At 44.7% G+C, this 24140-nt stretch overlaps 1 protein-coding gene across 1 annotated transcript; it reads left to right on the forward strand.

The window, feature by feature from the left end:
• Window positions 1–753: 753 nt before the first annotated feature.
• On the forward strand, window positions 754–22500 carry LOC111844324 (ras-related protein Rap-1b-like). The gene is made up of 8 exons (XM_023812685.2): window positions 754–882; window positions 12916–12995; window positions 13881–13949; window positions 14360–14416; window positions 15834–15974; window positions 17697–17840; window positions 18532–18647; window positions 19385–22500. Exons 2-7 carry the CDS (start codon window positions 12939–12941, stop codon window positions 18616–18618), a joined length of 555 nt encoding a protein of 184 aa, XP_023668453.2. The 5' UTR covers window positions 754–882; window positions 12916–12938; the 3' UTR covers window positions 18619–18647; window positions 19385–22500.
• The last annotated feature ends 1640 nt before the right edge of the window (window positions 22501–24140 follow it).

Consider the following 24140-nt stretch of genomic DNA (forward strand, 5'->3'; position numbering starts at 1 on the left):
AATCTTGTGTCCTGGTTTGTCTAAAAACTGTTTACTTAGATGCAGTTAAATTACACTTAGTGTTTGGAATGTGTGCCCTGAGATGAACTCACTTTGCTTCCTGGATGTCCACTTCTGTGTGCCATGTGTTACTCTGTACTCTACACATGGCATGAAAGATAGTGTGTTAATGTGTTTTAATATATAAAATGTATTCAAGATGCATATTCTAATCCATAGTTAGGCGCTAATTCGGCAGAGCCGATCTGTATTTTCTTCTCTGGGGTGGTTTTCAGCTATATTTTAAACATCCGCCATCGTGCTGTATAACATCAGTCACACTGTCTATATTTGATCCACGTTCTTGTTTGTGTTTAACGAACATAAATAGTGTACCGTCAATAAAATGAAATATCCTACAACCATTCTAGGTAGTGCAACTGGTTATAAAATTTACGATAGATGTATTACCCTGATTGGGGTAGATAGTAACAAATTAATGGAATGTCTGCCGGTCGTAAAGGAAAACTAGTGAACCATCATTCTTCATCATACTTGCAATCAAAATCCGTTTTGCTGATGACAGGTAGCTCTGAAGCTAGAGATAAAACAACCTCCTAGAAGTCTATAACTCTGTGAGAAATATCTCGAGGAAATAAAGAAACATATAAATTACGTGTCTATGTTATGGACTAAATAAGCGAGCGACCGAACGAGCTCAACAGTGGGCTAACCGTTCGCAACGACCCGCGGCTTGAGGGGCGCATGAAAGCGAGGCTATGACGTCATGCGGAAAGCCCAACCTCACCCAGAAGGAGAGCGAGAGGTTGAGAGAGACCGAGAGGGAGGGTGGACGGATACAGCGGCGGCGCGGACACTCTGGAAACGCCGAGGGGGGATACTGTAAGTACAGTACGCGGGCTGGCTATCTTGGCTGTTCGTTATATTTCTTTCTCCCTCGGCGGTGTTACGTTGTGCCGAGCCTGCGCTCGGTCCGCTGCTTTATAGCCGTCCGGGTTTCCGTCCGGGGGGGGGGCACAGCCGCCGCTGCTGCTGCTCAGCGCCGCCGTAACACTTTCACGGGGGACCGGCGTCGACACGCGTGACGCGGCTTCGCGAGCGGCGGCGCCTCGGAAGTCTGAAATATGGCGGAAGGCGAGAGAAACCAGGCGAACGCGAGTGTTTTACCTGACTGTACGACATCCAGCCTCCGCCCTACTCACCGCCTCGGAGACAACGCGGAAGTTACGGGTGCTGGGCTTTTAACTTGTACCCCCACCCCCTTCCCTCTCCCTCCCTAGGACCGTGGAAGGGGTTTGGGAATCGGGTTGGGCTAGAAATGGTGCTGTGGCTTTTTGGAAGTTGCGGCGGAAATGGGAAAAGTTGTCCGACTCGACGGCGTTAAAACGAGGTCCAGTTCCCAACCATCTGCCTCCATAAACCGGAGGCGCCCTGGCCCTTTTCCACTCTCAGTCCACTATGTGTCGATCGAGTCTGCTTTTAATACCCTTTAAAAACTAAGGGTTTGCAGGCGAAGCCCTGCGTCGGGTTTGATCTGATAACGAGCCCCACCTAGTTCTCCGCTGTAGCTGGGGAAAAAGACAAGTCGTTTCATCCGTAACAGCTGGGATTACACCTTTCATCTTGATGGGGTTAACCTACATGTCGGTGACGCTATAATCCACTGTTTTCATTTACTATTCTTAGATCTTTTTAATAAATCTGGTGATCAGATACGAAAATATGCTAATCGGTGCATATCCCCGGTCTGTGGCATGTGCAGCTTTCGAACGGTGAATCAAAGTAGCAGGAAAGAAGCCGCGGTTACATTGATTCTTGTTATATTACATTTTAAAGCATCGCCTCGCAGAACTAACGCGGTGTTGTAGTCGCTCAGTGGTTGTCACAAACTTTTAGCCCCGGGGTGGGTTTGTCCTTGGGGTGTAGCTGACGTTTCAATACATGCGTTTGTGTAACACTTAGGGGCAACTCAGAACCAGTGGGAGTTTACTTTCACTGCCGGCCTAACGTTTATCAGTGTCCCTACTTAAAGACGTTGTATCCGTTTAGTGGTTTGTAGTGCACACGTTACAATGATTTTGGTAACACGATAGATATTGTTCATTCTGTTAATATTGTTGATGATCTACCTGTCCGTCTGTTTCCTGTTCAGCGGTGTGGGGACCAGATAATGGCATTTAGAGGGGCTTAAGGAAAAAACTAACAGCCACACAATTTGTTAAGCTGTTCTTACAACCACTAGTTTTTTCAGTTCCGCAGCGGTGCCGTTTGGGTGATGGCCCTGGAGAGAATCTGTTAATATAGTTCGTGCTTTAGAAATGCCATCTTTGATTTCAGCTGTCTGGGCATCTGAGACGTACGGCATGCCAGCCGGAGTGATAACAAAACAGACCCCAGAACACCCCACTGTGTTAATGCTGATTGTGTGCTGTGGGGGGCCGATGGACTTACTGATCAACTACTGCTGCCTGATCACAAGGCCTGTGAAGTTAAGCCAAATGATACTGATTGGTTCCATCTGCAGCAGAGGCCGTTGCTCCCCTGCCAGTCCCTCCTGCCACCCCTAGTTCCCACCTCATCCTGCAGTGTTTAACAGTGTCTAACTTCCTGTGGAGAGTTATGCACTCATTCGTAGACTTGTCTTTTCTATGGTTTTTTCGTAATTGTGGTTACATTTGTGTGTCATGTATTTTCGGAGTGTATATGTCTCAAACACAGCGTGAGGGTTCGTCCCACCCATGTTAGGAGCCCCCCCGCCCCACAGGGCCCGGTGGTTTTTTTAATGCCTAAATTATTTAAATGATCCCCCATTTAATTCACCTTTACTGGTCAGAGCATTGCCAAAGATGCATTGTGGGAGATATCTGGTGGTGTTGTCTTAAGTTTTCAGTAATGCCTGAAATGTCATTATGAAATGACTTGAACATTTTTCAATTTTCTAGTCTCTTAAGGTTATTTGTAGTATTATAAAAAATATTTGCAATAGCTGTGCATTTGAGTGTTGCGTTGATGTTTTAGGCCTATACCGGTATGTTTTTGTCTAATATTACCAATTGTGATAATCGGCTAACTTCTGAACTCAACGGCTTTACTTCTCATGATCCTGTGTTGCGACCACGTCATATTAATGCAGGCGCTGAGACATCGGCGATGCAGCACCAACTCGGGAGACTTAGCACCGACTTAGCGAGGTTTTAAGTGGTGAATGAGCCGACTAAAATCCCTCGTCCTCCACCATGGAAAAGGGATGATCAGCCAATGCAATCATCTCCATTACTTCAGTGGTTAAGTTATTGGCTCCGGTGCTGCTACCTTTGAATATTGATTCAAATCTAAATATTGGCAGGCAGTATCGACCCAGATTGATACATGGGACCGATGCTGATGTCTTGATTTTTAACAAACATCACCCAATACTGATGTGTTGACTGATATATTGTGCATCTCTGGTGCTTCGTGTAAAGCTAGTAGCAAATATGAATCATTCTTGCCATAATAATCCAGGACGATGGACTGTCTTTATTTTTGTTTTTGGGTCTTTTTTGCTCCCTTGGATTGGATGCTCATTGCTCATCAAGCCGGATGGCTCTTATTGTGGCCTTTCAGTGCATCACCTCAGGTGCTGATGAAGCTAACATTAGGTATTTGCATTCGAGTGGGTGCTTCAAACTGTGAAGGCTGGAAGGCGCTGCAGTCTGGTCGTGTTAAACTGCCGTTACTTTACTGAAACCACTTGTTTACTTGCCATCCCCTGTTGGAACCCTCAGGGCCAGAGATTGGTGAAGCTTTTAGATAGATACTTTATTGATTGTGAAGGAAATTTAGGCATCCAGTAGCTGAAATACACAAAAATACACACAATAATAGAATAACACTCAAGGATTGTTGAGGTAGAGAGTGCGTCTCTGCATGCTGTGCAAATGGTCAGTACCTTGAGAGGGTGTGTGTGTGTGTATACATACATACAGAAGTGATTATTAGTCATTATTATTTTGCACCCAAAATAATAAAAAGTCAATGAAATCTGCATTTTGCCAGATCTTGTATGTAAAAGACTTTTAGAGTTAAACTCCCACAATGCACTGCTACCCTTAGCCTCAGAAGAGTGCAGCTCATTTGACTTGCCGCAGCGAGTCCTTCTGGTTGCTGGGGCTGTGCCAGGTCATTTTTATTCTGCTGTACAGCATCTCATCCTACTCTGTGTGATTCAGTGATCGTATCCTAGCTGCCCGCTAACACGATTAGCCATGAAATGCACTTGGAATGTGCCTGCTACTTACAAGTTTGTGTGTGAGCATCTGTTTGATACAGAAGCTGTCGAAGTTTTAAGGCAAATATGTCTATTTTTAAGCTTTTGATGGGATCGCTTTATCCGGCAAAAACGAGGATTGAAATGAAGCTAATTTGTGGTGCTAAGACAAAAATATGTCATCGTTGTTCTGATTTTAATGGAATCATGTTGGAGGGGCCAGCGGTTTGTTGGCCTCCTGTGCAGCGGAATTTTACCTTGTGGTAATTCGGCGCCGTGCTCTTGGGAATCCGCACCTGGGGTCAGTTGGCCTCACAGCTGCTTGCTCTCCTTTCGGGGCCCCTTAATGCGTCCCTAAAGAGGGCCGTGCATGCGAGTTATGAGCAGAAATTTTTTAAAACTTTTGTTAGTTTTTGTTAAACATTTTCTGCCTATACGAGTGATAGAGGCAGGGGAATCCCAATGAAACCACTTCACGGAATAGCAGGTGTGCCCTGATTGGTTGGTTCCTGGTGGTGGACAGGAAGGAAGCCTGATTTGTCACATGAATCTGGCATGGACTCTGTGCCTTGGTGGCCCACTTTGCTGTTCAGGAAGTGAGGAACCCCTCTGCATTGTGGGATGCACTGTACAGCAGAGTGGTCATGGGCCCTTGTGTGTGGGATCTGCCCCAGTGCTCTTGGCTAGCTGATTTAGGGTATTATCATAGGCACAACTGCCCCCCTTTCATCCTCTTCGCCCATTTCGCCATGGAACCCTGTCAAGAAAATGAAATGTGTTTTTTAAAATACGTATGTTTCTAAGGTGAAATGCCATATTCCTTTGGTTAAGGACACCCTGTGCAGTACTTTGATTTATGGTTGTTTTCATCCAGTTTTATTGAACGAAAGCTGTAACAGGAGCACTGTGCCCATCATGTGACACTGGGGGTCGGGCAAGCAGGGAACTTGGCTGAAGCTGGGGTTTGCCATATAAGTTATAACATGCGCAAAGTGTAGATGATTCATACAGTTTTCTTTTTGATACACTACATTTTATTTTCATGCATCTAATAAATGGTATATTCTATCATTCGGCCAGTCTTGCTTTGCTTTGCTGTATTTGTGCCGCAGAGTTAAAATGGGGTTTCTCTCTGATCTTTGTACCTGAGTAACACAGGTCTCTCTCTACACTTGCTGCTCGGGGCAGCTTGTAAGGCCACTGTGTCTAGGCGCTATGAGACCCGATCTGCCAGTATCACCAGCAATCTCACCAGTCTCACTGAGCTCGGGTTGTGCCAGTTCCTCCGAGTTTGTGAGTTGGAATTTCGACTTGGGGGGGCGTTCTAGTTGAACCTTCTGACCAGGAACTTGGAATTTATGAGTTAAATTGGATCGCAGCATAAGTTGCAAACCTTAACACCTGCAAGTGAGTGACATCGTGTGTGATGTGGGACGTTTTCTTTCTTAGTAGCAAAGACATGTAAGCCTTGAGCAATCAGCACACAGGGAGAAGGCTTTGCTTTATGTGTCCCAGGAAAGTATGAGGGAGGTTTGCAATGGCAAACTTCTCCTTCTGAAGGACCATGTTAGATGTTAGTTTAGGCTGAGCAATATCACATCACGATATTGCAAATCGCTGTAATTTAATCTTGAAAAAGATTAAATTACTTTAATTAAACTAGTAAGTTAGTGCCCTCAAATGTGTCAACAGATAAAGAGGTTTCGACAGATGGGATGTGATTATTGGACATTGCAATGACGATGCTGAAACAAGATATCTTACAGCTGTAATATTAGTTTTACGACCTGCATCGTGCCCAGGGTATACTCCCAGGCTTGTGCTCAGTGCTTTTTGGGGTTTTTTGGTATTTACCCCCCACCCCCGCATTACACTGTCCAGGAAAAGCTGTTGGAAGATGGAAGGTTTTATGAGTCCTGAAATGTCTTTGCATTTTGTGCACTGGAAGTTGTTGGTACTGGGAGTGTGTGGACAGCATTTTAACCTGCAACTGCACCGCACTGAAATCAGTACTGCACTGTTGCTAGGTGAGTGGAATTCACTGCTTTGAGTCTCTGCCTGTCTTTATATAGGTAGGCTGGTAATATCTTCTTCGGGACCGAGGTTTTTGATGCCTTGACTGACACTGAGATGGGTTCCATTTTGCCATCCTAACCTTAGGTCTGGTGGTGTAGGTCTTCAGGTAGGGGTTTATCCATCTGTTGTTGACTGGCTGGTCTGAACTTTCTGGGTATGTAAAGCTGGTTAGAAAGGGGGAATGTACACATTTTGGCATCGAATTGACTTTTTGTCAAATAGGAGTAAGGTTTGGACAGTTACCAAGGTTACTTTTCCCATGAATTTAACCCTGTATGAACAAAGGCTCCTGCATGCTTTACGTATTGTGGTGAATTGTTGCCGAGACTGGTAGTTTAATGCAGTGACACACCATTAAACCTGGTAATAATTTCACCTTTTATTGAACGTAAGAACATAAGAAATTTACAAACGAGAGGAGGCCATTCGGCCCATCAGGCTCCTTTGGGGAGAACTCGACTAATAGCTCAGAGTTGTCAAAATCTTACCTTGCTCTGATTTAACGGAACCCAAAGTTTTAGCTTACACTACACAGGAAGACTATTCCACACTCTAAGTACACACTGTGTAAAGAAGTGCTTTCTCAAATCATCTCAGCTTTCTCAAATTGCCATGCCAGATGTAATAGGGAAGCTACCTTGGTCGTACAAAACAAACAAACTCCTCCCTGTCTAATGGGATGGATGTAATGGTACAACTTGTGCAGCCTAGAAACATGTAAAGCACTCGCTGTAATTCCCAACATGAAAGTGCACGCAGTGATGACAAAGCTTACATCTTTATTAGGATATTTTAAAGGCCTCTTTGAACCAGGATATCGACTACAGAACTATTTATGATCTCTTCCCATTTGACTCAAATGAACCAGCATGAAAAATGTTCTTCACCCCTCCTGCTTTTTTTGGTTTACAAACGTACGCATGAGAGAACAGCTCTGGTAAATCGGCTGTGACTGTTTATACATGGGTTTTAATCTCCTGGCCGATGGTCTCCTAGCAATTGTTCAACATGAAGCATGTTTTATTATATTGTTCTGCCTCTTATTCCATTAGACAGCGAGTCATTTCCAGTACTACATCACAAGGTGATTTCACTGTGTCACCAGCAAAGGATGTTGAATTTGTTTATTATTATTATTATTATTTAAACACTATGAGATATGCCTCATCTATATTTTTTATTTTTTGAGCATTTTCATTTTATTTTTCTTTTCAATTTGAATAGACATCTTTATTTACCCATTTTTTTCATTAATTTCATGCATGTGTGTATATCCAATTGTATAACTTTCTGTCACGATATGGAATGTTATCGTCTGAGCCTAGTTCTTGCGATGATAGAGCCAATGGATACCAGCATTGCATTCGGCTTTCCATTTCAAATACCATCTAGCAATCCTTTGTCTGTGTGATTGGCCTGTGTCTGACATGCTAGATTTTAAAGGGCCAGTAGGGAAATTGTGTTGCTCTGCTGCCAGAGGTTGAAATTAGTTCGTCATCAAAGGAGTTTCCTTTCACTCTTACTTAAAAAACATAATCATATTTCAGAAATTAGATTTAGCTTTTATAGTTTATCCTGAAATTGGTTGGATTGCGTCACGCTGTCATGATCTATGGTTGTCTTCTTTTATTCCAACATGATGGCTTTTAAAGTACACGATCTGGGTCATTTGGGATGTGGTCGGCCTTCTGTGAAACTGGGCTGGCCTGACGAGACGAGGAAATCCGTGCCCGAGTGCGGCTTGGTGACTCCGTATGTCCACTGGTAGTTGGTAGTTTTGCTTCGGTTTAAAGCATCCAAATCATGTATTACGAGTTGTCAATGCAATTTGCCGGGAATGGGTCATGTGACTGCTGTAGCGCATACAACATGGCACTGGCCGTCCTGGTGCTTTCTTAGCAGCCCCTGAGCTCTGGAAGGCTCTGCAACTGTTCATGGAGTTCAGTCTGGTTTAACTGGGGGAGGAGGGCTTTCATTCATATTCCCACTGCCGCCTGTCTGCCCTACTGGCCCTCTAAGGTCCATGCAGATATATATATAAGGAAACCAATCATTTCAGCTTTGCTTGGAATTTTGGAATTTTTTTGAACTTAAGAAATATCTTAATTAACTTTCTTCGAAAGAGGCCTTCTGTGAGTGTGTCTTCCTACCTGTAAGTGGGAAGGTGCCAGTAAGGTAATGACAGCATGGCTCACTGGCCTCCGTGGAGTGCCCACATTCCAGCCTCTGACACTGCACATGGCAGGCCTCCGTGGGGTGCCCGCATTCCATCCTCTGACACTGCACATGGCAGGCTTACGGGTGCCCGCATTCCAGCCTCTGACACTGCACATGGCAGGCTTACGGGTGCCCGCATTCCAGCCTCTGACACTGCACATGGCAGGCTTACGGGTGCCCGCATTCCAGCCTCTGACACTGCACATGGCAGGCCTCCGTGGGGTGCCCGCATTCCAGCCTCTGACACTGCACATGGCAGGCCTCCGTGGGGTGCCCGCATTCCAGCCTCTGACACTGCACATGGCAGGCTTATGGGTGCCCGCATTCCAGCCTCTGACACTGCACATGGCTGGCTTACGGGTACCCGCATTCCAGCCTCTGACACTGCACATGGCAGGCCTCCGTGGGGTGCCCGCATTCCAGCCTCTGACACTGCACATGGCAGGCCTACGGGTGCCTGGATTCCAGCCTCTGACACTGCACATGGCAGGCCTCCGTGGGGTGCCCACATTCCAGCCTCTGACACTGCACATGGCAAGCTCACGGTCACCAAAAGCCCTGGTCACATCCTGGCTTACCTGGTCTCATTCCAGCTTGTTGGCCTGCAAACTCTCCCTGGGACACCGTGTTCCCTGGGGGGGTTGGAGTACAACACCTGGGAAACCGAATGCTCCATGTCGGTCCGAGCAGCAGGGTATGGATCTACATTTCTACTGAGTAGAGCACTGGCACAGCCGGACCCCCTCTGGGACTCGCGTACACGTATGTAAAGTCTGTGTGTCTGTGTGCGTGCGTCCTTAGCATTTCCAGGTTTTCTCCATTTCTTGTGGAGCCTAGGGACAGTGACCTCATAGATGGATGGGTGGGGGGGGCATCTCTGCTATAAGAGAGCAGCCCAGTCTCCTCTGTCTGAGGCGTTTCCTCCTGCCAGCTGTGTGTATGTGTGTAGGGAGGGGAGGTGGACGTGAAACCCAATGAGCAAAGTTAAAGGGGCTTTAGTGCTGTCTATCCATCAAGGCTCTTCTGCTGGGAGTTGTCTAGTTTTGGAGATATCGGCCAGAGAAATGCCAGTCATCTTTCGCAGTTTCGAGTATAAAGGGGATGAATGGTATTCAATTTAAAGTGCCAAAAAATACTTTTGAAAAATCCAGCAGCAACCAGAATTCATGATGACCAATATCTCTGAAACTAGGCAACTCCCAGCAGAACAAACTAGATGGATAGACAGCACTAAAGCTTGTAGCATATCTTTTTCAGTTTTGGGGTGAACTGCCCCTTTAAAACAGATCATCATGTTCCCTCCCCTGGATCCTTCGACATTTGACCTCAGACAAACAAACAAATCTAACTGTGACGGTGGTTACTGATCAGCCCAAACATGGGCGCAAAGTTGGAAAATCTTGTCATAGGACCTGGTGGCATAGTGACTAAGATCATATTTCGTTTGCATGAAAGCATGTTTGTCTGACTAACAGTTGCAGACGAAACAGGCCGAAAGACCCGACTTGGGTCTAAACCCCAGTCCTGCAAAGGGGTGCCGCTGGTGCCCACAGTGGTGTAGAGGTTCCTGGATCATATCTCCAGAGAGAGCGGGATTAGTGCCCTCTCACTCAGGATGCCATTCTGCAGGACTCCTTGCGGTCCCTGGTGCTGGATGCACACATTTCTATGTGTCTCCTGCTGTAAATGCTAAGTGACGTTTGACTTCCTCTGCATGAAGTCTTGTCTGGAGCAGTGTTGCCAAAAATGTAATGAATGCCCCCTTCAACAGGAGGCACCTGTAGTGCTGTGTGAGTTAGTAATTAGTGCTGGTGTTAAGCAGATGCTGCGTGACTGTTTGAAGAGGTCACATTATTATGCTCTGCCAAGCGATTCAGCCATCCTGGCTCACGTGGAGAGCTTTCTCCTGCAGTGGTGGCAATGGAACAGCAGTGGTTTCATAATACCAAGACCTCCACACATTGGGGAATGATGCTTTTCTGTGTCCAGACTGTCCACTGTCCTGCTTGAAGTCTAGACATTGTTTTGTAAGCCAACATCTGCTGGTTCTGGGGCAGCTGTCTGCTCTTCCAGACACGCTTACCTCCTCAGCCCTTAGACGTTCAGTCCGTACAGGTCATGACTAGGCTTTCACTGGCCTCTGTTATTGTCAGGGCGTTTTGTGAGGTTGTTGCTCTCCCCGCTAGGCAACGCTGGTGGCAGTACACTGAAGAATTTGCATTATGGGGCTCTAGCTGCTGGGGGGGGTGGTTTTTCTACCGTGGCTTCTTACTGAAGTGAAGTTTTCCCTCAGTACATTTATAGTTGGGATCAAATTTTACCCGGCAAACCGAGGCAAAATTCCTGACTGTTAGTATTACTGTTTTAATTAACTTTAACACCGTGGTTGATTTACCGCGCTTTGAAAACTCGTGTTAAATCCTGTCCAGCATCTTCCAAAGTTAGCGACAGTTTCCCAGACGCGGGTGCAAAGGCGCAGCACTTAATGTGGGTTTGTTTTCGATCAACGGAAACGCGGCGGAAGGCTGTGACGACACTCCAGATTTAACGCGGTTTTCATACGCTTACATATGGCATTAGCTCCTTTATTATTTTTAGTGTTTATGTAACTGCATAGTGCTTCTAATCTTATGTGTGGTTTTCCATGTAAAACTTGGTGAAATTATTGCAGTTTGTGTATCAGTATTACCGTTAAAATGTGCTGAAAGCGTTTAAAAACACTTATAACACTGTGATAATTTTGGTCACTATAATCATGATAGTAAATTTTCATTCCGTTTCATCTTTAACTCATATCCTGCAGTTCCTGGGTGTCTTGCTTCACAGACACCTGGTTCCATGTATGGATATAAAATTAGTGGAGCACTGCTGTGGAAATTTTGACTAATCAATTACTGATACATTGTGTAAAATTTAAATATTAATATTTTACATCTGTGTTAAATGTACGTGTATCGGCTAGTTTTTTCTCATGAAGATTTGCTGAATTTGCATGTAAAGCTCCTGCTTTGCATCACTGTACTTTTCCACCTGGTCCTCGCAGCAGACGCCCCGAAAGTCCGCATTATTTTTCCCTCCCGGCTGAGAGACAATCAGGGAAACACTGAGTTAGCCTGAGAGATGTACTTCAGCCAATCGACTACAGGCTATTTCGTTTGTGATTTCTGTGGGGGGGGGGGGCGGGTGCATTTCAGAGAGTTGCTGACATCGCTAATGTGTTTTAAATGGCATTACTGTCACTAAATGCAAATTTTAATTAGTGAAACTATTACTTGAGGCAGGCAGACAAAATAGGAACAAGACCCAGCTTAGGGTTAGGTGTGAGTCTTTCTGTCAAGCCTCAGTGCCTTGCAGATCGTACGTACATCAAGGGTGATCTGCTGTGGCCACTGTACTCCTCAATCAAGATGGAAAACAAGGGGTAATGGATATTATTTAATTAATATAAGTAGTATAATGCATATGGTAGGTGACAGAGCAGCCCCCAAATGGACGCCCCTCAGCATCCGCAGGGGATTGGTTCCAGAACCCCATATTGGTACCAAAATCTGCATATGCTTATGTCCCTTATATAAAATGGTGTAGTATTTGCGTACAACCTGCGCATATCCTATCGTATACTTTAAACCATCTCTAGATTACTTGTAATGCCTGATACAATGTAAATGCTATGTAAATAGTTGTTATACTGTATTGTTTAGGCCAGGGGTCGGCGACCTGCGGCTCTTACCACGTGGCTGTGGCTCATAACAGTAGACAAATTCGCATTTGCATGTCTTAACATATTACGATAATACTTTTGCAAAAGTAAATCCTTTATTTATGGATTAATATTAGTTTTCGTTGAGATATTTCTTTACCTATATGTGAATGAGGCAGTCTGCTTCTGTTATGTCTTAACTGCATCATTTACATCTTCCTCAAAGTCATTTGCTAAAACGAGATTACGTCTCTGGTTAAATGGTGTGCTATTCTTAAGCACCTGAGCTTGGATGTACGCTTCAACGTTTATTGGGATTCCCAATTCTTTCATATACTGTTTGTGTATAAGTGCCACGACAGCAGCCTCCCCTCCCCCTAAAAGTTATTTGAATCTCGGATGCAGAACTTGTGGGTGCAAGGAGCTGACCGCATGTAAAATTGAGGAACCATCAATAGGAGGTACTCCGATCTGCTAGTGGGCCAAAGATCTCCAGTCCACCTGTTCCTGAGTACACAGGCCTTGCCGAGTGGGAGTCTGGCAGGCTTTTAGTGGAACATAGGTCAAGACACACGCACAAAGCTGACAGCACAGAGCAACATAATCTAACGCTCTTGTTTGAAGTATAAAATGTGATTGTTGCTTAAGCTTTGCTTTGTTTCCTTTTGCCCAGGCTAATACCAGAACCACTGCAGGATGCGTGAATACAAGTTGGTGGTCCTTGGATCGGGAGGCGTTGGCAAATCTGCACTAGTAAGTATCTTCTCTGTGCCCTCAACCTCCCTGTCCGTATGTATTTAGACTTTTAGATTTTGCAAAGAATGAGGCATATTTCAAGAACATCACACTTATGGTATTATTGTAACAGGTTTTCCTCCCTTACTTTGTTTCGGTTAATAATCTTTGAACTGTGAGTCGATCACAGCAAGGTAATTTAACTTGTGCTGGAAAAACCAACAGAGGCTTGTGCTGGGAGTGGACTTTGTACATCAGTCACAGACTCCATAGACACACGGAATGGGCGGCTGTCTGAGGTGTGCTGGGCATCTCGTGAGGCTTTACGATATGATGTCTCTACTGTCTAAGTGTCGTGTGGAGGAGTGTTCCCCAATCCAGTCCTCAGGGACCCACAGACAGTGCGTGTTTTTGCTCCCTCCCTGCTCCCAGGAAGCAAAAATGTTGAGTGTCCGGCAGGGTGCTGGGAGCAAAAACGTGGGCCTTCTGTGGGTCCCCAAGGACCGTGTCAGGAAACGCTGGTGTAGTGCTGCTTTGAGGTAATCTGGTGATCCTGACTCCGTTCTTGTGGAGTGCAAATGGGCTCAGCGGTGCATATTCTCAGTGACATGACAAAGAACATATTTTACAACTGATCACCGGGTTATGGTGCAGGTGGGGGCTGCCGTGGGTGGCTCTGGTGTCCGTCGCAGCCCAGTGGCTCTGTTCAAGCTGACGGTCGCTTCTGCCTCCACACTCCGTGCTACTTTAATTACTTTTACATTAAGTTACTGTCGTTGAAGAGCTTTAATTATTAACCATGTGTAGGTGTACTGTATCTTTTAGTGGTATAAGGAGCATGTCATGATGCAGATTCACAGCGTTTACTGTCCATGGTGTCCCCTTGCCCCCTTCTCTCTGCAGACTGTACAGTTTGTTCAGGGGATATTTGTTGAGAAATATGACCCTACAATAGAAGATTCGTACAGAAAGGTGAGTTTCCGTCCCCTTCCTTATTGTGCACTGTCACAGCAGTCCTGCAGTGTTTCCATTCTGTGCTTTGTTTGATTTCTGTGCTGTGTGCTGTAGAGCCAGTGGAGTTTCTCTTTAAAGGGGCTTCTTAGTTGGATGAAGCGCAGCTGTAGCCCACGGGGTGGTTTAAATGCTCTGTATAGATTGAATTGACCTCTTCCTGGGCTTTCTTGTGTTATTTTGTTAGCGTAATGGGTAGTGATGAATGACTCCCCATGTCTTGGAGGCCGGGGTTTGGTTCCCCGTGATCGTCTGCCACTTCCTGGGCCGTGCCACCTGCTTTGAGTCGGGGGTCGCTCCCCGCTCCCCCCCACTGAGGGCCAGCAGGGTGGCGTTGTCCTTCCCAGCTAACCGCACCTCTCTCTCTGCAGCAAGTGGAAGTAGATGGACAGCAATGCATGCTGGAGATCCTGGATACAGCAGGGACGGTAAGAGGCGTGTTGGAGGGCCGGTGGCGTGGGTGTCGGGATGGAACGCGGCTCCTTGGCTCATCGCACTGCAAGGGGCTGCATGCCTGTTTCTGTGTTTGCCTGTATGTTATCTTTTATACACTGTATGGACAAAAGAATTGGAACACCCGCAGTAAGTACCGGAACGGGCCACATAAGCCCACACCCTTATGTTTGTCGTGTTACCACAACACTGAACTCTCGCAGGACAAAGTTTGCATGCAGCTAGGCTCATTTCCAGGTCCTCTATTGCCGTTTAAATTTTGAAAGCCAAAGTTCCTCCATATATTGGATTTAAACTGTGGAGGAGCAGCACGAAATCTCTGCCATCATCCACCATTCCTGTTATTGCTAAACAAAGTTAGAAAATAATTGGCTGCTACTACACAGGACACTGTGCTGCCTGTCAATGTGGGAATAGTTTAGGGTGCCACCTATAGGATTGTAGAGTCACTACAGCGTTTCTCCACCTCGAATCCAAACATATATAAAGTATAAATTAATAAAAATGCCGATACATGAATCACCGCACAAAAGAATCATGAGTTGCTTTTATTTTCCCCATCTCTAGCTGTTGTAGCAAGTAAGGGATAGCAAACTTCATATAAATATTCTTTGATTTAGAGTGAGATGTTGGATATGCTGGTGTCCCAATACTTTTGTCCATACAGTGTATATTAAAGTCTGTTAGATTGAAGGAGGCAGATTGGCCGTTCAACTGTTTCCCATAGTGCCGTCGGTTACTGTAGCTAAGCTACCTGTCGGCACGGTTCTGCCAGGCGACCCGCCGCTCTTTCCGAGCCGGTCCGTAGCCGCAAGGTGCCAAGTGCAACCGCTTGGACTTTGTGGGATCCGGACTGGCCAGCAATTACTGCCGGATACTCCGCTCCTCAGCCGCCTTCTCTCTGCATCTCTCACCAGTCATGCGGCCGTTACCCCTGACAACGGCTTCCAGTGGACAGTGGCTAAAACGCAGTATATCTACAGTCAGTTGTATGAATTTGAATGCTAACTGTATAGTATCTATGGTAAAGTTAATCATGTTATTTTTTCACACCGTTACTTCTGACAGCTGTGTTGGAGTTTAAGGATTGTGCTGTTTCACACATTAGCCTTCACAGAATATCTTTATTGAAGGGGGCTTTTTTTAATTTCCTTTGTAAGAGGTTGACAGTTGGAGCAGCCGTTTCGTCCAGCTCTCAGAAAGGGAGCTTACGTAAGCCGTCTTGCTTTTTTCTGTGATCTCACGGCCACCGAAAGAACACCAAGCTTAACAGTGTTGCACTTCCCTGCCGGTACCCAGCATTTGACCTCCACAATCGAGTCCGGATGTTTTACACTCGACAGACTTTCTCCTGTGACCTCAGTTTTTTTTTTTTTTTTGCTTTTGCAACAGGAGCAATTCACGGCCATGCGTGATCTGTACATGAAGAATGGCCAGGGATTCGCATTGGTCTACTCCATAACGGCACAGTCGACCTTCAACGATCTGCAGGACCTGAGGGAGCAGATCCTGCGGGTGAAGGACACGGACGAAGTGAGTGGCCCCACTCGGAGTTTGGCTATAACTCAGCCAGTCCTCTGGTTCCTGGTTGAACGGCGGCACCACTGCCTCATCCAAATGGCATATTTGGTTTCTAATTTCCTTCATCGAACCATGTGTCTGTACAGTTGTATGGCATTTTTCCCTCCAGTGTTTATTTCCCAGGATTTTGTGCACAGATTCGTGCACAGTGCAGTCGTGAACCCACTACCGCAAATGTGGAGTTGACACCTTTCTGTGTGGTACAAAGTTAAACCAGTGAAGAAATTGCACAGGCATACAATACCCACATTATCAGGACACTGTTGCATTTTCTCTGCAGCATAGTCTGGGGCTTTGTGCTGCTGGATAAAAGTCCCATGATGCCCGGTGCTTTTGCTGGGAGCAGCCCTGACACACTGCACACACAGATTCCTGTCCCGAGCCGCTGCCCCCCACCCAGGCCGCATCAGACCGGAAAGCACTCAGTTTCTCCTCCAACGGTCCCCAGCTCGCGTTTGTCGCTAGAACGATTAGCTTCCTGATTGCTCACAGGAAGTGTGCAAATGTCAGCCTGTCAGCACAAAACACGATAGTCGCTGGAAGGAAATTTATTTGCACTGAAGTGGGCACCAGCGGGAAATGCACAACAAGATTTGGATTCTACACATGCATGTGTTCTGGTAATGATGTAGGTAGTACTTATTCACATTTAATCAACCCAGAGTCTACTGCTTTTGCTCGTAAACATTAGGTTTACAGGTCTCCCCCGCTGTCCGAAAGTAGATCATTCCTGTGAAACCTTTTATAAGCCAAAGTGGTGTAAAGTGAAGAAGCAATTACCTTTTATGCATATGGGAAAAATAGTTTGGCGAAGAAATTACCTATCAAATCATACAAAATAACAAATAAAATGTAATATAACACTTAGTTATAGTAATGATATGATATAGTAGAAATATAGCCTATTTAAAGTGTAGCTTCACTTACGAATGTCTGTATGGTAGTCAGCCCAAATAACGATAAAAAGTACAGTGTAGTAATTGCATAGACCAGTAACATAGTTGTTTATTATCATTATCAAGTATTATGTTCTGTACGTAATTGTTTGTGCTATACTTTCATATGACTTGGCTGGGCAGTAGGTTTGCTTATACCTACATCACCACAAAAACATAAGTAATGCGTTGTTACAATCATTACAATGTTGCTAGGTGATAGGAATTTTTCAGCTCCATTATAATCCTATGGGACTTTTGTTGTATATGCGATCTGTCATTACGGCACATAACTGTATATATATGATTGGCTAGCTAAGTGCTATTTTTGCATTTCTCCTTTTTTCGTTAGAGTGAAAATCTTCAGATTCATTTCGGTCAGCGAATACTGGTACTTACGTAGGTCTTTTGTGAAAGCAAAGTAGCGTAAGGCAAACGCTCGCAAATACCTGTAAGCAAAGTGGCGTAAGGCAAACGCTCGCAAATACCTGTAAGCAAAGTGGCGTAAGGCAAACGCTCGCAAATACCTGTAAGCAAAGTGGCGTAAGGCAAACGCTCGCAAATACCTGTAAGCAAAGTGGCGTAAGGCAAACGCTCGCAAATACCTGTAATTGGTTTCATCATTCAGTTTTTTGTTTTTTTTTTTTTTTTGCTGTTGTTAGGTGGAGCACCACTAGGGGGCTCTTCATAACGTGGCTTACACCCCCCTTCCATTATGTCTGCCAACCCCCTCATCCAGGTGCCCATGATCCTGGTAGGAAACAAGTGTGATCTTGAAGAGGAAAGGGTGGTGGGTAAAGAGCAGGGTCAGAGCCTGGCACGGCAGTGGAGCAGCTGCGCCTTCCTGGAATCCTCTGCGAAGTCCAAAATCAACGTGAACGAGGTGAGGGAGGCCCACAGCCCTCGCTCGCCCAGACCTGGCTCCTAGTGGGGGTTTCCATCCGCGGTGCTGGTGCTTCGGCGAGCCGAGATTTGATCCATCACCCAAAGCCACTCGAGTTATGTGACAAAGCACAGCAGGCAAACCTGTTTGTTCCTCTGTTAGATTAAAAGTCCTATGGATTCAGATACATGAGGAAGACATGCTGGGTTAATATAGCAAATACATGGTTTAGTACTTAGAGTTAATAGGAGAGGCTATGTAATTTTTTTTGATTAGTGAGGCCCATCAGCTGAGCATTCAGACTCCAGCAGATGGTCCTAAATTCAGGTGCATCATTTCAAATCCAGAAGACATTTACTCATGTGCCATTGCCCTGAAGCTGTGTGATGTTTGGAAGGACTTTTGGGGAGTTCAGGATTTGGGGACTGTAAAGTGTGTTTTCGCAAGGGCTAATGTTGATGTGTAAGGTTTGGTCCAGACTATTGTAACACATTCTAGTTTTTTAATAGAGTAAGAACTTGTTAAGCAGTGAGTGAGAGTGTGTGTGTGTGTGTGTGTGTGTGTGTGTGTGTGTGTGTGTACTCGTATCATCCTGGATTTCAGCCAGAGCCAGTGCTGTCATTGTTTATCTTTGCTGGAAGAGCTGCATGTCGCTTCCTCCCGACACTGACGTCTTTTAAACCGTTTCCAGATCTTCTATGACCTGGTTCGGCAAATCAACAGGAAAACCCCTGCTCCTGGGAAAGCCCGCAAAAAGTCGACCTGCCAGCTGCTCTAATGCGCAGCTGTGCTGATTCTCTGAGCCAGGTGAGTGCTGGGGGGGGGGGGGGGGAGGTAACGGGAATAGTAAGGGTCACTGATAAAGCCAGTGCTGTCAGGCACAGATCAGTTTCAGTCCTCTCTTTGTTGGTCTTCCAGTGGTATCAAAGCAGCAGTGGTTGGCCGTGCAGGGTAATCCCGCCCACAGTGGGATGCACTGCCTGATTTTCCCATCAGTGCATGTTGTGATGCGGTAGGGTGACAGGAAGAAGGTGGTCTGACCTAGAAAAATATTTGCTGTGTAATAACATGCTAGTCTGTTACTTAAGTCTTCTTGTCTCTAACTGGTTGTACTTCTCTCATGGATGGCATTTTGTCCTGAATAACTGTGTGGTGCCCAGTAGACCTGGCCAAACTCCGCCCCCAAATGGTTGATTAGAATCGTTACTCCTTGTCATGCTTGGGCAGGTGGGCTTGGAGGTCTTGGCAGTAATTACGGCCTGATCCTGGGCTGGGAGCCGCCTGATGAAAAACATTAAAGTAGGACGCTAAGGAAGATTATGACAAGCTTTTTTTTCGAGGATATCTCATGACCTACAAAGGGGGGGGGGGGGTCACTTGAACTGCTGACTAAGCATATTTTGAAATTCTTTGTGTTTTTTTTTCCTCTTTCAGTTCCGTTTGAGCCCTTTAACCACCACCCAACACACTCCTAAAGCAGCACTATATAGCGCCTTGAGGTTCCCCATTGTCACTCGATCTCTCTCTGCCCTCCCCTTCCCCAGGTCTGATGAGCAGCCGTCTCTGTTGGCAGCTGAACTGAAAGCATCCTGCAGCCGATGTCTCTGTGTCTGGACCTCTTTAACCGACGCCACAAACAACGGGACTCAAAATCCATGATTGTACATTGTCTGATAGTCACTTTGTGCACATAAACTGCTCACTCGCCTGCATTGCAACAGATATTTCGGGGGATTCTTCCTTTCCCTCGTCGTTCTGTGTTCTCTCACTCACTCACACACATCTCAACACCTATTCTAACGGTTTGGACATGAAAGGTTTTGGGCTACACACAGTATTTTTGCTAAAGGGGGAGAAGGTGCTGCTCCGATCTCTACATGTGAGGCAGTGCAACCAAACAGTCCCAGGGCCCAGCGGTTGGCTTTGGCCAGTATGACCGTGTGAAGCTAGAGGGCCTCTGTTTAAGCAACAGGGGGAAAGTCCAAAGAGCCGCTATATACATGCTGTTAACTTCTGCTTCTTTGGTATTAGTACCGTTTTCAGTTTTTTTTTTTCTTTTTAAGAATTACTAAATTTGTTTTGCTGCGATTCTATATTGTCACAGCTTTTATTGATTTTATCTTAGGAGAACCTGTGAGCAGTGATACGTGTTTGTTTTTAACCTAAGATGTTGCCTTCTGCTATGGTAACTGATTATTTTTTTTCTTTCCGGAGAATTATTCTGAAGACACATGAGCTTTAACGTGTGTTTGTTCAGATTTCTTGCGTCTGCTTTTACAGCTGGGGGTGGCGCTCGGGGGATTTTTGGGGGGAGGCTCTTAAACCTATGACCCCCTCCCTGAACCCCCAGCTGGGACTTTCATGGGGGGCCGTAACCAAGTGGCTGAAAGTCAGGTCCACCTCTGTGGAATCCCTGCTCCACAACATGAAGTATATTATAAATATAAATATAAAATATATATTTTAAAATGAGGATTTTTATTATTGAAATAAAAAACGATGTTATTCTTCATGCTTTGGTGACTGTAGATTCCTCCTATCCTTGCTTGCACCTGCACCAGTGTTAAAACTGGAAGACTGAGAAATCAAACTGGTTTCATACTGGTTGTCTGCTAATACTTGTTTTCTTTCTTCTTTTTTTCCTTTGGTCAGTTGTCACAGTGGTGGTTGGTTTGTCATTGAATGTTTTTATTTTTATTTTTTTTGGGGGGGGGGGGGGTGGGAGGTTATCCAGGGAATGCTGTGTTGCTCGTTCGCATCGTGTCCTGGAATCCTAAGTCATGTGACACTCATTCTCCAGAGCTGTGGAATTTCGAATACAACATCTGCTTATTCTGGTGGCCAGATGTTATACGCCTTAATTAAAAGTGATGCGGTTTTTGTATGACTGAGAAGCTGTCATTCAGTAAATTGGATGCACAAAATATTAATTGTATCAAGTTTTCCTGGCCAATGAAGGCTGCTTGCCCACTTACACCCCCATCCCCCCCCCCCCCTTAAATGTGATGCTGGGGAGCTTAGAAACATACCACCAACTGGTTTTCAGTGGGAATTTTCTTTCCAAAGGGGGGAAGGTCCTGAATCTTAATTTTCCTTGTAAAGTTGTGTGATGGTGTAAAAGTCAGAGTTGCAAATCCAATGAAATGTACCGTCTTTCTTGAGCATGTGAGAGAGTTTTTATCCTGATCAGCCGACTCAGAGTTGTACAAAACACTGTAAACTTGTCAGGTATTCAATATTAGCATGTAAACCTATATTTTTAAAGGTAAGAACAATATTAATATAAACTTGAGTAAAATTGTCTTCGTTTTGTGACTTTTGTTCACATCTACTGAGAGTTTTGAAGTTGCTTGGTTTTGTCATGACCTCTGACCTTGACAGCATCAGTCACACAGTTCACATTGTCGTGGTCCTTCCCAGCTGACGTTCGTGTCGGTGCATTTCGGCCAGGTCTGTAGCTTGCTTTGTTTTTGTGGTAGTGCTTTTATTTTGAAGCCTTCCCCACCCATTGTTTGATCGTAGCCGCGCATATGGCGGCACAGGTGAGCGGTTCCCGTAATCTACACCCGCACTTATCAAATATCTCGTAATGGATATGTTTCTCTGTTCTGCCTCCTGCACACTGGATTCGGATAAACGTGTTTATCAGCCGGCAACTCCAATCTGGTTTATAAGCATGGATTTTCTGGGAGTCTCAGTGTTTTAAGAACCAATATCGCAAGCATTTATATTGCCAAGGAAATTGTGTTCTGTCCAGTCTGGACACTTTGAGCCATATTTGCCAAAATAAACAGGATTTCTGTTTTATTTCATTGTTCTCTGTGAATAGGGCTTTGTCATAACTGAATGCTTAACCTAGTGCAGTTTCTTGGGGAGCGTCTCACGTCAACTCCCCCCCCCCCCCCCCCCCACCGTGGGTGGCATAAAGCAGCCTTATTTTGTTACTCGTGAAACTTGGCGTTGGATGTCAAAGGTGGCTGGTTGGGTTTCTGCATTTAAAACCAAATGATGCTCTGTACTGGTATCAACACTTTAATCTTGCATTTCTCACGCTTTGAGAGTGTTGATGACAGTGTCAAGTATATCAATCCAAAAATAAATTAATCGTTTTTATTTTTAATCCATTGCTTGTGTAGATAACGCTATCACTGTTGGGTAAAAACTGCTCGTTCTGGGAATATAGCCTACACGTTTTCACCTACATACAGTATTCTTCCATACATGGACGTAGTATGTATGTGTTTGGCGCTCAAATAATTCTTCTCGTTGGTACTGATAGTTTGGCCAGTGGTAGAAAAAGGAGCATAATTTGATCGTACTTTACACAGATTCGAACACTGCGATGTCTAATTCGTATAACAAAATGGTATCTAATGTCAATACCAGTAACCTATTTAAACATTTAGCAAAAACCCACCCAAAGCTGCGTACTGAATTTTTATGTATTTGGCTTAAGTACAAAAATCTGAAGTGAAAACAAGTGTTTCACAATAAAAAGAAAATACTGTAGAATTTAGTTTATAGATTATTGGTAAATTCGGCCTAGAGTTCTTTATAACAATAACATTGTATTGACATTTTAAAGCCTTTTTAAAACAATTTTTTTTTTACATTAAGCTGTAAAATCATGAGTGATTTACTAATAAATGGATATATTTGATGTTCTGTAATTGAAGTTGAAATCTTTTTGATGGTACCCCTAAGGAGAGGTCACTGGTCTGAAACGGACCAGACTACGTGACCAGTCTCGGTGTCGTGTCAGCGACATCGCCACAAAATATCACAAAACATAAATCTTTGGGTATCGCCCACCTATACGCTCTATTTGAGACTGCAGTACCGCAGTGACTACACATTCTGCTCTCAGGTTCAGATTATGTCAGTTTGCATGTCACATGATTTAAAAAATTCCTTGTACAGAACATGTGCCTTGGAGATTAGTTTTACGTTTACGTTAGGGAACCAGCAGCTAGACTAATTTCTGCTGAGGGGCTTAGGATGGGTCTCGTGGTATGTAGGTGGGATTAACATTTGTATCGAACTTATTGTGAGGGTCATTGAAATTCAGTATAATCAAATTAATGACTAACAAAAATACAAATCTAGTTGCAGTGTATATCAATAGAAAATAATTGGAACCATAAACTCACAATAATTAATCTTTAGAAGTGTCTCTGTACCTACCTGAAACATGCTATAGGTAGGTGTATTTATACTGGGTTTTAAGGGCTACATAAAACACTTGTTATAGGACTACATGAAGATGTTAGCCTAGTTACATCGTTATATTGAGGTTCCTGTAAAATTATGATCATTCAATTTGCAGTCAATTTACCCATTGTGACGTGCCGCTGAGCTGAATCTGAAGAGGAAAACTTGGTCTGAATTGTTTGCGAAGTACCACTAGGGGGAAGACTTTGCCAATTTATGGAAGATACAGGCCTTTGACCATACTGATGGGTGGATTCAGAAAACGCCCCCGATTTTTATCCAGTTTTCCCATTTGGCAATAACGTCAGTTGCCCAAACATGCTGGGTGTATAAATATCCGTCTGTAAAACGCGGGGAGAAGGCCATGTTTGTTTATTTAAAAAAATAAAAAAAGACTATAAATTTCACAGTTTGTTACTAAAAGGGATATTTATATTGTTGTAGGTGAAATAAAATTGGAATTGTAACGTATGCGAAGTAAAATAAAATCAAGCATGAAGTCAAACTACTGCTAGTTCCCATAAGTAAAATGTTGGGGGGGGGTGCTAAGTACATTATTTTATACGTTTGTACACTTTTTCCCATTGGATTTGATCAGATCATGGCAGCATGCAATACTTTTTGAGGAAAAAATATGGTTTGGTTATGGTGAAAGCCATAACCAATCCAAATACAGGCATAATAAGAGTTAATGCTCCCGAACAGGGCGAGTTCAAGGTACAAGTGAACAAAGTGGCTGCTTAGGGTCCAACGGACACCAGGGGGCGCCCCATCTGATCAGAAGATGGCAAAGGAAAAATATGTTAATCCAATTTTGCTTCAGGCGTCAGAAAAGGGTTTGGCCGGTCCAGCTCTGAAATATTCCACAGCTGAAATGTCCCCACCTGGTTTATGAGCTGCATCAAGCACTGCTGTGCGTTTAGCCTGGGCGTATACTCCCTGACCCGCAGGTCACCTATAGGAGGCGCTACCGCGGAAATAAAGATTCAAAGCACTCCAGCAACAGTCTTTCCTCTCTGCTGTGGTCAGGGAGGCACCTGCAGCCTGAAGGCCAACAGTAGGAGACTTAGCAAAAATCTCTCGGTGACT

The sequence above is a fragment of the Paramormyrops kingsleyae genome, chromosome 3 (genome assembly GCF_048594095.1).
Source record: "Paramormyrops kingsleyae isolate MSU_618 chromosome 3, PKINGS_0.4, whole genome shotgun sequence".
NCBI lineage: Eukaryota > Metazoa > Chordata > Actinopteri > Osteoglossiformes > Mormyridae > Paramormyrops > Paramormyrops kingsleyae.

Coding starts and splice junctions, on each gene's coding strand:
- LOC111844324 (XM_023812685.2), top strand. CDS start 12,939: ATGCGTGAATACAAGTTGGTGGTCCTTGGATCGGGAGGCGTTGGCAAA. Junction 12,996..13,880: donor GCGTTGGCAAATCTGCACTA/GTAAGTATCTTC, acceptor TTCTCTCTGCAG/ACTGTACAGTTTGTTCAGGG. Junction 13,950..14,359: donor TAGAAGATTCGTACAGAAAG/GTGAGTTTCCGT, acceptor CTCTCTCTGCAG/CAAGTGGAAGTAGATGGACA.